The sequence below is a fragment of the Squalius cephalus genome (assembly GCF_949319135.1).
Source record: "Squalius cephalus genome assembly, chromosome: 11".
In the NCBI taxonomy this organism is placed as follows: Eukaryota; Metazoa; Chordata; class Actinopteri; order Cypriniformes; family Leuciscidae; genus Squalius; species Squalius cephalus.
Window position 1 is genome coordinate 32,779,368 of NC_137132.1, and position 16,082 is coordinate 32,795,449.

The following is a 16,082-nucleotide window of genomic DNA, read 5'->3' on the forward strand; positions in this document are numbered from 1 at the left end:
CATTTTATTAGCTTTTTTTTTATAAATGTCTATAGTTTTTAAGCTTTAGTTTATTTAGTTTAGTTATTTTAGCACTAGCTAACGTTTTTATATATTTTAAGTTAATGTTTAATTCAATGAATGCAAAGTAAATCAAATTAATCAACATTAAACTTGGAACAGTTGTGAAGTTAAAGCTATATGTCTGAATTCTAAGTATCGTATTTTCTGGAATACAAGTTGTGTTCATCATCTGAAACGTGCTGTGATTTATAATGCAAAGTTAAGGTACACCAAATACGCCATTTTGCGCGTTACTTTTTAACAGATTTCAGCATACGAGTGACGTACAAAGAATAAAAGTTTTAGTATAAATGGTAGCGAACATGGAAACATTTGGATTTGTGAAGAATGAGAGGTAAGTGAGATCATAAATCTGGATTAAGCCATTATGCTGGCTTTCTACTCTGTGTTGCAAGCTTTGAACAATATTCCACTGGACTACACGTGAAATTTGTTTCTCCTCCCACATCCTCATTCACTCGCTCACACAGCCTTTTTAAGCAGGAGATTTATTTTATTAAACATTTATTTTTCCTCCTTTTGTTTAAAGTAGAAAAACTGCAGATCAGATATAGTTTTATTTAAACTCAATTACAGAAACCATTAATCATCTTGGTTTTTCACTCAAAAACTGCTAGATGGAGTGCAACAAAAACAGTGGTCTCGTGACACGTCTGTCAAAGCTGCACTAGTTTTAACATGCGACTGCATCTAACATCATGACACTTAAATGGCATTGGCATGCAAACATTAATGTTTTGTTAAATTGCAAGAAAAGGAAACCAATGCGTTTTTAACCAATTGACTGAAAAGTTTAAAGGGGTCATTTGATGCTATTTTAAAAGTTAAATATTTTGTTTATTGGGTGTACTAGAATAGGTTATAATCACTGATCTATATAGAATGACATTATATAGATCAGTGGTTATAATCCTTTAAGGTTAAAAAACACATTCTTTACATACTGTACATTATTGCAGCTCCTCTATTCCAAGTCTGCCTAAAAACAAGCTGATTTCTACAAAGCCCTTCCTTCCGAAAAACCCAGTGCACTCTGATTGGCCAACTGCCCCAGTGCGCTGTGATTGGCCAAACACCTCAAGCATGTGTCGGAAATGTAACGCCCCATACCATAAATTACGAGCTTCAGCTTCCCAGGCTTCTATGCAATTGTATACCGTTAATAATGTTATCTGTATTCAAGTATCAGTTCGAAGACGAGTCAGATTCTACAAATGTGAATGATCAAGCAGGAAAACATTAAAAAGCATCATAAAACTCCTTTAAATCAACAAACGTATGGCGGTTTTAGCTCTATTCCAGCCCAGGCGGGTCTGAAAGTCTCTTACCCAGGCTGAGTGCCCTGAGACACATCGACTCCCAAGCAGTGTGGCCGGTGCAGAGTGGTGATGTAGCGCAGGTCCTGAGGGCTGAACACACGCACCGTCCCGTCAGCACAGCCGCAGAAAACAAACGTCTCGCTCACCGACAAGCACTGTGCTGACGTCGTCTACAGAAGCAGAACAAAGACACATGACAGCATACTTTACACATAACATCCTATAAAGCCTGTCCTATTTGTCTCTGAGACATGTTGAGTAATAAATATTTTGTTGGGTCTTACTGGCTAAGTAAGTACTAAAAGTGTTGGTGCTCCAGGAAGGGGAACAAAACGCAAACAATTGTAGGTTTTTCCTATCGCACTGAAGAGATAAAATTCCATGTGCCTGGATGTGGAATTTTATCTCTTCAGTGCGATAGGAAAAACCTATTTTGTTCCCCTTCCTGGAGCACCAACACTTAGTACTTACTTAGTCAGTAAGACCCTACAAAATATTTATTACTCAAACATGTCTCAGTGACAAATAGGAGTTCAGTTCAAATCAACTGAAATTCATTGTGTACTCAAATTTACTAAAATTATTGATATAGAGCAATTTAAAAAGATTTAGATCAGCTAAATATATTCATGCCTGAGTTTAAGAAGTAAAATAAAATAAAAAATGCAAGTAAATAAATAAGTTTACAGGGCAATTGGGAATGGACTGCTGAAAAGGCAAATCCAAAATATGTGGGGGTCAAAATGTAGGGCTGGACATTAGCACAAATTTCACAATTCGATTAGATTTGAATTTGATACATAAGTTTGCGATTCAATTTGATATCAGTTCATTTGGAAACAAATCAGGTGCAATATATGTACATTTTTCCTCAAGGATAAAAATCTCAACTAAAGCTGTAAACTATACAGGGAACCCTGTCGTATGAACCCGGTCATATGAATGAATATTAAAGGGGTGATGAACTGAGAAATCAAAGTTTCCTTGAGCTTTTGACATATAAGAGATCATCATACTATAATAATACCCTGTAAGTTTCAGAACTGAAAACTACCTTGTTAGTCCAATAAAAGCTTTTATAGACATCAGGCTCAGCAAACGACTCGTTTTTCAAAGTGGGGAACAATGACGTCAAAGAGGATAAAACACCGCCTCCACAAAAGAAGATCAACGCCTACTTCAACACGGCCTGTTTAGCCCCGCCCACCGATTCACCCAAACATGCTAAATAACATAGGACGACATGATGATTGCTAAACCGGATCGAGCTACTACAAGCAATAAACATGCTGTTTACTAAATATTGTGCAGCGCCTGGTTGTGGAAGAAGACAGTCTGCATAAGCTTCCTTCGGATTCCAGCATGGTTAAACTTTATTAAATCAGTCAATCACAATTTCCTGACACGGATCTGCCAGCAACATGTAAGTAACCATGTGTATTCTAATGCCTGATCTGCGATCAGTGATTTCGGTGCAATTATTCAAGTTCAGATTCTCTTAAAATCGTTCAATACTGTTTATGCATCAGTGACTAAACGATCAACTTCACATAATTTCTCGTAGTATTATGAAAATAATCTTTTTTTAAACTGTTATTAAATTATATAGCCTACAGAAAGCGATCAAAGAACGATCCCTTTCGCCCAAGCTGTCAATCAAACAGCACAGCGCGAGCCGCGAGAGCTTATCTGGACACTTACCAAACTCGTGATGACATAATGACACTGTTACACTACACAACGAAGCTCTTACTGTGTACTCACATCGTGTTTGCATTGTGATTTGGTGTAAGCATTTGTGAGAGTGCAAAAATTGCGTTGCAATGATAAGATCTTTATTCACGTGATCAACAGACTGTCTGTCATCTGCTCAGTCAGTGCTCATCATGCTGCAACCTTTCATGTGATGGAATAGATTTAAATATAATGCTTTAAACGATACTTTTCACGATTTGTTAATCTCGATAGCTGTAATAGTAAAAACGTAGTAAAAGTTTTCGAGAGAGTTCCTGTAATACTAGCTATTTCATATGCAAGCATGTCAGCCAATCACAGCAGTGGGCGTTTACACTGCAGTCTCACAGCAGACACGCCCCTTAAAACGGAGCGTTCAAATCTGAGGCAGAAATCAGGCTTGGAAAAATGGCTTTTATTTATAAATTATGAAAAATTTGTATGTAAAAATCATACTAACATTATAAGGGCACCCCAGGGAACATTATAAAATAATAAAACAATCCAGTTCATGACCCCTTTAAAGTTTAAAATTACCAACTGATTTGAATAGAAACGTTAAGTTGTAGCCTACATAAGACCGTTTTTATAATAAGTTTATAATAAATTACTTTTTAATGACAATTGGTGTCATAAAAACTATTGACTTGGCTGTCATTACATTTTTTTCTATATTTAAATAAAGGATGAAGTAGTCAATGTTCTTAAGTCAGACATTACTTTTAGCCGCTACTGTATATTTATATACAAGTTACCTTCTGATGTTCATTCATGTTTATTTCATGCAGTCACATTAAAGAGTGCCAAAACGGTATTTATCATTTGAATTTCATAATAAAACGGGCAGAATTTGACAGCTGACACAGTTATATATCAAAAGTAACAAAGCTTATTGCCATTTCTTGGATGGGTGGCGAAATATGACTAAAATTTAAGTGAAGTTTTGATTTGAGAATCAAAATCGGATTAAAATCAAGAAATTTATTTTGTCAACCCGGCCCTATTAAAGGGTTTTGAATGGATCACAGAAATGAAATGAGGGCACAGTGCGTGACTTGCCTTGAGATCAACCCAGGAATCCAGCTGTCGGTTGCTGTTGAACTGGCACAGCAGACCCGTGTGTGTGATGCAGTAGGTGCTGCTGGCCATAGAGCCGCGGCCACACGCCAGACCACAGAACTGACTGTTCTGGTGCTCCCCGAGCAGCCCTGAGCGACCAATCAGAGGCACTGTGCTGTTCACCTGCAGGACAACCAGGACAACAGGTGACAATCGCCACCAATGACATGAAGAAAACGTGAGCATATGTTTTGTGCTCCATTTGGTTAGAAAACAAAAACCCAGGCACAGGCACAGAAGGATGTGGGCAAACAAAGGAAACTGCACTAAACACTTCGATTCATATCAGCACACTTGAAGTTCTAATGTTGTGAAAAGAACTGAATTATCATGGCACCAAAATAAAATTGCAGATGCTATTCACACTAAGAGAAAATGGCAATATTTCCGTTGCACGAAGTGTAAACCGGTGTAAGATAGTGGCAGATGCTATTTGCACCTCAGTGTATTGTAGCACATTATAAAACAGCATGCAAAAATAAAACATATTCTGTGTATATGCTTATATTTATTAAAATCTTAAATGGATGCTGCCATTTTGGGTAATTACTTGCCCCTGTCCCTCTACAACTACATCTCAAGATCCATAACATTTAAAAAAATTATATTAAAATGATTCTAAATATTAAGTATTTTAAAAACACATTTTCAACGACTGGATTTTCAGTGCATCTGTGGACTGTAGCAACAAGCGTCTCACCCGTCTTTCCTTTGAGGCGTCAAGGTACCAGAACTTAACATGCCTGTTCCCCGCCGTTACAAAGTAGCTGTTGTCCTCCGAGAACGATACAGCAAGCACACGGCTGGACACCTTATTGGATGCGATAACAGTCCCCTTCTACAAGCAAGGAGAAGATTTAAAAGCATTAGTTATGTGTTCTTGTAAACCAGACTCACAAGCTGTGTCCCGATTGGCAGTTCCCTATGCAGCGTCCAACACTCCCTGAGCAAATATCCTCATTTTGAGTTCAGATTCACATGAATAAGTGAGTGACGTCTTATTTACTAACTGGAAACCGCAAAATTCCAGATACGAGAGTTGCAAAGTGTTGATTTTAAACATGGTGCAACATAATACAAATAATAATAAAATAGCCTACGTATATCTATGATCTCAACATCGAGAACAAGAGAAAGCAAGTCTGTAGGGAATGGGGTAAAGTCACTCGGCTTTCACACTAACAAACATTTGCTTGTTTGTGATACCAGGTGTAACTAAGTGATAGAAATGAATCATTTTCATTTTGAATTCAGGTTATTGTTCACAATATAATTATTTAGTTTGTTCAAGGTAGAGTATGAAAAAGCAATTGCACTGTGCATGTGTCGAACTCGTCCATCCGCGCTCGAGTATCCTTTGAAAGCTGTCCGGACATGACTGTGCGCGAGCGGACAGAGCTTCCCAGCCACAGGCATTTGAAGACAGCATTAGCTATGATGACATAATAATACTCCTGATTCTTTAAAGTCCAATGATCTAAAGTCTCCAATGACTCTTTACAGTTTATTTTTTAGGCCCCGTTTAAACCGGGTATTAAGATGCGTTCTGGTTGATCGGATCACAAGTGTCCACTTTCCACCACTTCCAGGGTTAGTCAAAAACATTATGGGAAGCGCACTAGCCAGACGGGATTTAAACTTTGTCAGATGGAGACCCAAGTTTGGATCGAAGATTATAATCGTACCAAGCGCAATGTTCTCTCACCATTCCTGATTTCTAACACACACACATTCTGCGTGATCTTGTGTCTGTCAGATCAGAAACCAAAGCTGCTGCTCTCTGTGTTTTCCCATCGTCTCCTGCGTGTTCATATGTAAATTGCACAAGCTTATTTTGTCCATTAGATCGAAAAACACATTTACCACCCATAGACCCTCCCCTCGAAGAAATCAGGACAGAAGTGGTTGAAAGTGGACAAGTGAAACACCATTAAAACACCAGGTGTAAACGAGAACGTGTCTCTCGTCTACTTGTGATCCGATCAACCAAAACGCATTTTAATACCAGGTGCACACAGAGGGGAAAACATTAACAAATTTGCTATTTCCATTTAGGGCTGTCAACGAATATTCTAAATTCGAATATATATTCGAATAGTTTTAAAAAACAGGAATTCGAACGTGAAAATTAATATTCGAATGTGAATTTCGAATATGGAAAAACACGCCCGCGGAAGCAGAGGCGCGGCTGTCTGCTTTGCGAGTGGGCGCGCGCGCTGCCTGAGGGACAGGTCACACGAGTCGCACTGTATAGCACAGCGTCACTGCTGAAAGTTGACAGTGCACTAAAAAGACAATGGAATAAATTGCAGTCAGTTTTTCCTTTTTTTAATACAAGCATCAAGAATGTAAGTAGGCTTTTTCTTTTTTAATAGCACTTTATTTTTTATGAACCTCAGGGTAAAATTTCTTTGTTGTCATATTTCTCGGAATTGTGTGCCTCATTTTATTTAACGTTAAACAGAAAAGTTCCATGTTTACCACAGCACAGCTCGCTCGGAGCGTTCAATGTCGGTTCTATACTGTAAAACTTATAATGTTAATACATTTGTTTCAATCACTGAAAAAAGCCTGCTATATTTGGGACAAGAGTCGCGACCTTAAATTGCTTGCACAAAACTCTTGATCAGCACTCAACATGTGCTTATTGTTGTTGTTAATTTAAACCGTTATGCGCAGAGAGAGCGTGAGGGCGAGAGAGAGAGAGAGAGAGAGAGAGAGAGAGAGAGAGAGAGAGAGAGAGAGAGAGAGAGAGAGAGAGAGAGAGAGAGAGAGAGAGAGAGAGAGAGAGAGAGAGAGAGAGAGAGAGAGAGAGAGAGAGAGAGAGAGAGAGAGAGAGAGAGAGAGAGAGAGAGAGAGAGAGATGCGGTCTTGGGCCATTAGTTTATTTACTTGGTTTTGTGTTGGTAATACATTGTCAAATATGTTTAAACTTAAATTTACTACCTATACAAGTAGTTATGTCTCTTTGTATTAATTTGTCCTGTCATTGACGTAATGCGCGTCATTGACAAAATGCGCAACCAGAAGTTCGAATATTCGTGTGTTTTTTAGAGGGAATATTCGAACGTCATTTTTGAGCAATTTTGACAGCCCTATTTCCTATAGCAACATTAGCGGGAGCAAACAGATTTGCAAGAACACCGTTTTCAAGCCCATGTATAATTTAAGTTGTCAAGATTTCAAGAATACTAATACACTGCCTGTAAACACACTATTGTCTTTGTAATCTTAAACTCAGAGTCCAATATCACTTGTCTGGGGTTAAACAACTATTCATAGCATCCCGGCAGCCGTCTGTCACACCCACCTTCCACTCCCAGACGCTGACGGTCCTGTCGTGCTGGTATCCCACAGACACTATATAGCTCCCGTTGGGGGAGAACGACACACACGCCACCCCGTACTTGTGGCACTGGACCTCTGCCACCTGCGCCCGCTCTGCCACGTCCCACACACGCACACAGGGCATGTGCCCGCTCTGCCCAGCAACAGGGAACAGATGAAGAAGAGTAAAAATAATGCATGAAATCATAATAAATGTGTGGTTCCCCACATCCAGATTTGTCTACCCTACTATACAGAGTGCACCAGTCAAGTTACGAGAGTAAAAAAGCCTATTTATTTTCTCTATAGGGGAACTTCTTTTGAATGATAACTGGGCTAAGAGGTTGTTCTTTGTTAAAGCCATCAGTTCACATTATTAGCGTTTAACAGCGGCATCTATGATGAAAAGCTACATTACCCATGATTCTGCAAAAATCTCCACCAATCAGAGAAACAAAACAAGCAAAACACTCTAAAGCCTGGCTCACACTACAGGATTTTTAGGCCGATTTATGCCCGATTTACCCCCTCCCGAGAATCTGAGAAAAAATCTTGTCGAGGACCTCGATCGGTTCCGATGTTCGGCGCAGATTATCTGGTAATGTGAGGCGTTCACAGAATAACTCTTTAGCCCCGCCCACTCCCACAATGCACTGCGAATGACGTAATAGAGTCAAGCTGTGTCCCAAATGACACACCATACACTATGTGCTTGTACTATATACAAAACATCTAGTGTATGAATTTTATATGGTTATTTTGACACTATTTACACTACAAAACGGCCCAGAATAGTGCAAAAGTACGCAAAATGGGACACACCTTCACACAGTCTCCCTACGCTATCAAACTGCTTAAATGTTTTATATATACATTTTGCAATAAACTGAATAAATTGATTCTACACACATTTAACATTCTACACAATAGCGTTATATTTGTTTCGAGTTTTTATGTCATTCGCAATGCTTCATGGGATTGTAGTTCTTTTTCTCATTAAAAAGGTTAAGTACAGTCCGATTTTGTTCGGTTCATGGTTATTACTCCTTAACAAAAACTCTATTAAAGGAGAACTTGGTAACTTTTTTAACTTAATAAAACTGTCTAGAATTCATTTGGATGGTTAAACAACCTATTCTGGTGATATTGGTGACTTTCCCCGCTCCCCCCAGCGTTTCCCAGGTGGAAAACCAACCTTGCAACTTGGGGACTACCGTCCCGTCAAGATAGAAATTGGAAGTCTCGTGAGAAGCGAGAACGAGAACGAGAACGAGCGCGAAACACGAATTGCTTTACGGCAATTCGACATAAACACACACGCATGTATGATGTATTACCAGATTACCCACCTCGGTAGACATAGCTCCACACGATACAGTTGGCTTGCTCCGATCAAAACAAACGTACATGAGCAGCGGTAGAGAGGGGGAGGAGGCCGCCGCAAGTGAGTTTTTTACGACCGTGTTGTGAAATATACGCCCCCCCACAGCTGTAGGGGGAGCTCGTGGGGAAAACATGCGACAACAAAAGGGAAAATCAGCGAAGAAGTGACTAGAGTTCGCTAGAGTTGCCGAGTTCTCCTTTAAATCCCTAGGTGAAAAATTAAAAAATAAAACGCATCCAGAACCAACGTTGCTGAAAAAGTAGATGTGCACTCTACTGTGGCCAATAATGAGAATTATCGTGACTATATTAAAGACCCTTTCAAGGAAAGCCTGTTCACTCAGCGGCCATATTGGCAACGCCTCCGGGCAGCTATTCCAGGCATCCAAGACAAAGTCCTGTCTACTTGAATGGGGGAATCCTGAAATCTCAAAAACTGCTTGCTGAACAGCAACAAAATCTGACATCAACTGTCCCATAAATATTTCTTAGCGTAAAAAAAACGTATATTTCATAAGCACGCGTCTCAGAACACTGAATGTTTTTATGGCACCAGGAGCTTCTAACAGCAGCTGCAGTGACGCCATGATGACTTTCTATATATAAAGTCTTTGCTATATTAAAAACACTAATTTAGGCTAATGTAGTAGGTCATTTGGATATTTTATTCGTACACACTGCAGAAATAGTATGACAGTATGCTATTTTTGATTAGATTTTTATTTACTAGTTTTCAACACGGTCACATAGTGAGAAAAAGCATGAGTGGAAAAAGCAGCCACCGATAAATAATCATGTGTCAGAGAATGTAGGACAACATGTGCCTTTCAAGAGTTTAAATGGTGACTAATCCTCCTCTAAACGCAGCTGCAGGGATATCAATCTTGTGACTCCGCTCAAACTTAAACCGTTGAAGAAATAGTTCACGCAAAACTGAGAAATCTGCATCACCGCCACTCCAAACCCATTCGAGGCTATTCTTTCTGTGAAACGCTCAAGCAAAAATATCTAAAGGATCTTCCAGTGGCTTTTTTCACTCAATTTTTTTCTTTGAGTGATCTATTCTTTTAATTATCTGCCAACTCCCCAATGCAATACGCAGCATTATTAGTCAGAGGGCTAAAAAAGCAAAGCAGGCATTGCACTGCGTTTGTGATCTGCTGTCGCTACAGCGATTCTCTGTTGGTTTTCCAAGTTGGGACAGACACTGGGCCTCGCTATGACGACCGGGGAGCAGGAATGTGTCGGAGCGCACGGAGAAGCCCAGACGTGAGCCCTCCTCTACCGCATATACAGAAGATAACCGTACGAATCAGTGAGAGACTGCCTCTAAGGGCATTCAGCACAGTCGTCATTCTTCTGGCCCTCATTAAACATCTCCGAACACTTACCTCACCAGTGACCAAATATTTTCCATTCTGCGAGAAAGCCAAGGCACTGAAGGTTTTCCTAAGTAACAAACACATGATTCGGATTTAATTCAGTTTCAATGGACAACACTACGCTACTGAAGTAAAGACAATAAGCGTGTTGTTTACCTGGATGTATTAAATATGTGAGTCTGCTTGTTTGTCTTTGGGCTCAGGATGACAATAACACAACTGAAACACACAACATCATATCTGCATTAGTTCACAGAAGAAAGTAATCATTCACAGTTTGCATTACTGTTCAAAAGATTGGAGTACAATTTTTTTAATGTTTTTGAAAAAAAAAAAGGTCTATTCTACTCAAGGCTGCATTTACTTGATTAAAATACAGTAAAAACAGCAATATTGTGAACTTATTAATATGCAAGTAAAGTATCATTCAATTGATTTCTGTGATGGCAAAGCTAGATTTTGAGTCTTCAGTGTCACTTGACTCAGAAATCGTTCTAATATGTTGATTTGGTGCTCAGGTCAGTGTTTTCAACATTATTAATTATTTAAAATTTTGTGGAAACTGAGCCATTTTTTCAGGAATTTTCAATGAATAGAAAGTAAAAAAAAACAAAAAAACAGCATTTATTTGAAATATAAATCTTTTGTATCATTATAAAATGTCTTTACTATCATCTTTGATCGATTTAATGTGTCCACGCTGAATAAAAGTATTCATTTCTTTTACACTAGTCTTCTCTCTTGTTCAGGTGTCCAAGCAGAATAACCACAAGTTGAGGGAAAGTTTAAAGATCACCTAAGATCAAAACTTGTAATTTACTCATGTTGTTCCAAACCTGTATAGCCTAACTATTCTTGCTCTTTTTAAAGAAAGGCTGCAGGCTTTTCCTTATAAATGAAAGTGAATGGGGACTGGAGCTGTCAAGCTCCAAACATAGAAAAAAAAGGACAATAAAAGTCCTCCAAACAAATCTATATTTCAAGTCTTCGGACATCATAAGAAAACTTAATGCAACAAACTAAATGTGAAGGTTTAGTTCACCCAAAAATGAAAATTAGCCCATGATTTACTCACCCTCAAGTCATCCTAGGTGTATATGACATTCTTCTTCCAGCCAAACACAATCAGAGTTACATGAAATAATATCCTGGCTCTTCCAAGTTTTATAATGGGAGTGAATAGTAATTAAGATTTTGAAGCCCAAAAGAGTACATCATCCATCATTAAAGTGCTCCATACGGCTCCAGGGGGTTAATAAAAGCCTTCTGAAGTGAAGCGATGCGTTTTTGAAAAATATCCATATTTATAACTTTATAAACTAGAATCACTGGCTTCCGGTCTCGAGTCTAGTTCTGGCTGAAGAATGATGTCTGACATTATTAATCGTGGAAGCGCAGACGTCACAAATTAGAAGTCTAAGACGATCGGAGGAGCTTGAGTTTGTTGCCCAACCCTATTAGTTTGAACCGCGAGAGGTCTACTCTCACCTAAGCTTACGCTACATCCTACATCGGGTCAGAGGTCACTCTTCCACCGGAACTAGACTGGCGTACAGACGTTACCCGAAGCCAGTGACTACAGGCTTTAAAGTTATAAATATGGATATTTTTCTTACAAAAACGCATTGCTTTGCTTCAGAAGGCCTTTATTAACCCCCTGGAGTTGTATGGATTACTTTTATGATGGATGCTGTGCTTTCTTTTCACTCCCATTATAAAGCTTGGAAGAGCCAGGATATTTTTTAATGTAGCTCCGACTGTGTTTGGCTGAAAGAAGAAAGTCATATACACCTAGGATGACTTGAGGGCGAGTCAATTATTGGATAATCTTAATTTTTGGGATAAGTTAGGAAACAGACTCAAGTTAACAGACTCATGTAACGTTAGCCCCAAACGCCACTGACTCTCCAATGACTTGTGAAGAACCATCATTGATGGCACCATATTTGACAGCTACAGCGAATTTCGGTTTGTTGCCAACACACAAAGCCATGTCTTCAGAAGAGTAACAACACACAAATCGTATGGATTACTTTGGGCCTGTCAGTTTTGAGATTGACAGCTCCAGTCATAATTCACTTCCATTATAAGGAAAAACAGCAGTCAGAACATTTTTCAAAGATTAACTTTTCTACAAATAGAAAGTCAAATGTGTGAGTAAATGGCAGTCTTCGTTTTTGAGTGACATATGCCTTTAAGTGTGGACTTGGACACAGAAAACACGTATAGAGACAGTGGTAACTTCTTTACCCTGCAGGATAAGCCACTAAACCCGTGTTGTGGTCGCAGGTTAAAGCACTGCTGCTGGAGGCACTGATGCCCAGGACCTTCTCCAGGACGACCTGCAATCACAACACAACTTCATGAAGCACTTCACACACCCAACCATCTCGTGCACGTCAACATTTAACGCAATGCATTAAACGTGCAGTTGTGTATGAGTATGAACGACACACAAACAATAACAAAAACAGGAAGAGTCGTTGAGTTTTCTGGCCTGTGAATCATGAGTGGTGTTGTTCATACCCGGTTATGAATGTCTCGTCTGTTGCTCTGTCGGGTTTTTCTCTTCATGTTCGCTGGGATTGAAACGCTGTTATTGACTTTCCTTGCTCGAGAGGTCAAGCAACTTGCGTTTAGACTCGCTCCATCCGCCATAGTGCAACTCTCTTCTTTAAAACGCCTCAATTAATAATCCACACTCTGAAGTCACATATTCGTCTGCAATTAAAACGCGTTAAATGCTGTCCATTGGTCAGACACGCGAACGCTCGGATGTTTTATACTCGGTATAATACTGATTGTGGATCAAAAGTTTTAGTTTATAAAGTTCGATGAAATGACTTCTATTTGATTTTCGGCTGAAAACGAAACTTCGACAATGTACAAACAGCTGTAGGCAATGAAGTCCATGTAATGTGATCTGAGACTGGCCGTTTCAAACATACACCGTGTTCTGTGATTGGATGAATCCCGCAAGGGAGGCGGGATCATTCGTGTAGCTCACTCACTATTGGTCGATTCATGTATGGGTTCGCCCAGACGTCTTAACTTATTATCATCACTGCAAAAGTTGTGATCATAAATCCATCACACATAATTTTTGAACACATAATCATAAATCATAAACATAATGTAAGCAAGAATCATTTACAGTTTTTCAAAATGACACAAATGGGTTTAACATTAGGATAGACACAACATTACGTTCTTGAAATGTAACACCATATGTTTGATTTTTTTTTTTATTTTGTAAACAGGACACAAATAATTTATGTCAAATATTTTTGGGGGGATGCTAGATATATTTTGGTTCACTGATTCTTTAGACTTAAAGCTCTCACTAGAGGTCCCTTTTCACTTTATTTTTGCAAATACATTTTAGTTATTAGCAGCAAAAAAAAACATCTTTCTGACGATTGTTGTTTATTCTTACGAAATAACACAAATAATAATATTAATAATAATTATTATTATAAAAACAGTATCTTTATTAATAACAGTTATAATAATTATTGTTATTTAATAAATCCTCATCAATAATAATAATCAATATAATAGTAATAATTATAATTATTTAACAAATAATAATTATAGCTTTATTATTGATAATTAAACTTATGATACAAATAATAATAATGTTATTTATTAAATTCATAATAAATAATACTTTTATTGATTTAATTACTCATTAATTCTTATAATTAAAATTATTATAATAATTACTAATTATAATAATTATTGTTACTGTTCTTTATTTAATACATAATCAATTATAATAATAAATAATAGTAATAATCATAATTATTATTAATGCTGCTGTAATTATTATTGAACTTATCTTATTATCTATCTCGTTATAATTTTGTATCAATAATTAAATTAATAATAACAATTAAGAAAAATAATAGTACTATTTATTATTATTTATTACAGTAAAAACAATTTTCTTTATTTATTCATTCATTCATTAATTCAGAGAAATTCACCTGAATAAGAAATGTTCAAGTTTAAATCAGAAATATCCTATATTCACAAATATATATATATAATTATAAAGAATCTATTAGTATAAACAATAATTATTAGTTATTTAATAAATAATTATCAACAATAATAATTGTAATAGTAATAATCCTAATTGTTATTATTGTCATTTAACAAATAAATAATTATTAATAATCATTATACACAAATTGAATTAATAATTATACCTATTATTATTTATTCATCCATTCCTTCATTGATTTTTATTTTATTTTTTTAACTGAAGAGAAACTCAGCTGTATAATAAATGTAGAAAATCTAGTCTAATCTAGAAATATAGTAAAAGGGGGTGTGGCTTGTGCTTCTCCTGGGATCAAGGATTTAAAATCAGTCAGGCTTTTGGTGGCGTTTCAGCTTCACACACAACATCACCGAACCGAAAGACAATGAAGAACTCCACTAAGCCGGAGTCTGAATACGTGTTGGACTACGAGTACTACTACGACTACGTGGACCCAGTCTATGTGAACGCCACTGCACTGAAGTACAACAGATGTGAGCTCCTTTAACTTTCTCTTCTTGATCACAGCTCAGCTGATGTGACGTCTAACTGTCTTTCTCTCTCTAGATTCAGTTGTGCTAATATTCTGGATCATTCTAGCTGCATTTATTGGCTTCTTCTTCTTGATTTTGTCACTGATCTCACACACAGGGCAACTACCAAGGTAAGAATGAAAAAGATAATTTCACTGTATAAACATGTTTATCACACTGTGGTCATTTTAGATATGTTCATTTTTCACTGTTTAAAAATACTTTATTTGTGCAGTTGCTTTGTTCATGGTTTCTAATTGAATTTTATTTATTTTTAATAATAAACTAACAAGACATGTTGAATCTATAGACATACTCAGCTAATTGATAAAAGCCTTCTAGATAGTCTTTAAAGCTTAACAAACGACGTGATAATTCAATAAAAGTGAATATTATTATATTTTTATTTGTTTATAGGGGTCCTCGTGTCAAAAAATCAGGTTTGCCATTAATGAAAGGCTATGGATCTCCTCAGAGAAGATACTAGACACTCGAAGACACAAAGCCATGATGAGATCTGATTGTGAACACGAGTGAAAACAGGCACTGGAGAAAAATCACTGCCAACGAACTGACATTAAACCATGATATATCCTGATCAATGTGTCTGTATCTCATAATTTAGTGATGGAAAATCAGATGTACATAATATTTCTGAAATGTAAAACTTATTACACACAGTATTTACTAAATGGTAACTACAAATATATGAAAAAAAAAGTATATATATTAACATGTGATCATGTCAATAGATGACTGACAGTTTTGTCATTTCAGATGGTAATCTCAAAAGCATGGAAGCTCGTTTCAGTCACAGAAAATAGAAAAGGTGATTGCGACTTTTTATCCAAAAATTCTAACTTTTGTTCTCGTAATTGATATGATCTCGCCATTCAGAGAAATAAAGTCGCAATTCTGAGATATGAAGTCTCATGTCTGAAAAATAAATTCATAATTGTGAGATATAAACTCGCCATTCTGAGAAATAAAGTCAGAATTGTGAGATTTAAACTTAAAATTGTAAGAAAAGGTCAGAATTGTGATATGAACTTGAAATTGTGAGAAATATAGTTGCTATTTTGAGAAATAAAGTCGCAATTCTGAGATATAAAGTCAGAAATGCGAGATATAAAATCTCAACTGCCAGAAAAAGAGTCAGAATTTTGAGATATAA

General features: G+C 37.2%; 2 protein-coding genes across 2 annotated transcripts in view; one reads left to right on the forward strand and one right to left on the reverse strand.

The window, feature by feature from the left end:
- wdr62 (WD repeat domain 62) overlaps window positions 1–13,247 on the reverse strand; it is a 40,647-nt gene extending 27,400 nt beyond the window's left edge. The window contains exons 1-8 of the mRNA XM_079885200.1: window positions 12,854–13,247; window positions 12,578–12,669; window positions 10,484–10,546; window positions 10,337–10,394; window positions 7,546–7,716; window positions 4,936–5,073; window positions 4,176–4,358; window positions 1,392–1,552 (exon numbers count right to left, since the gene is read on the reverse strand). Coding sequence (XP_079741326.1) covers window positions 1,392–1,552; window positions 4,176–4,358; window positions 4,936–5,073; window positions 7,546–7,716; window positions 10,337–10,394; window positions 10,484–10,546; window positions 12,578–12,669; window positions 12,854–12,985 — 998 coding nt within the window. The 5' untranslated portion in view covers window positions 12,986–13,247. The remainder of the gene's footprint in view (window positions 1–1,391; window positions 1,553–4,175; window positions 4,359–4,935; window positions 5,074–7,545; window positions 7,717–10,336; window positions 10,395–10,483; window positions 10,547–12,577; window positions 12,670–12,853) is intronic.
- Window positions 13,248–14,724: 1,477 nt separating this feature from the next.
- mrap (melanocortin 2 receptor accessory protein) lies at window positions 14,725–15,471 on the forward strand. The gene is made up of 3 exons (XM_079886938.1): window positions 14,725–14,869; window positions 14,943–15,039; window positions 15,326–15,471. The coding sequence occupies exons 1-3, from the start codon at window positions 14,761–14,763 to the stop codon at window positions 15,393–15,395; spliced, it is 276 nt and encodes a 91-aa protein (XP_079743064.1). The 5' UTR covers window positions 14,725–14,760; the 3' UTR covers window positions 15,396–15,471.
- The last annotated feature ends 611 nt before the right edge of the window (window positions 15,472–16,082 follow it).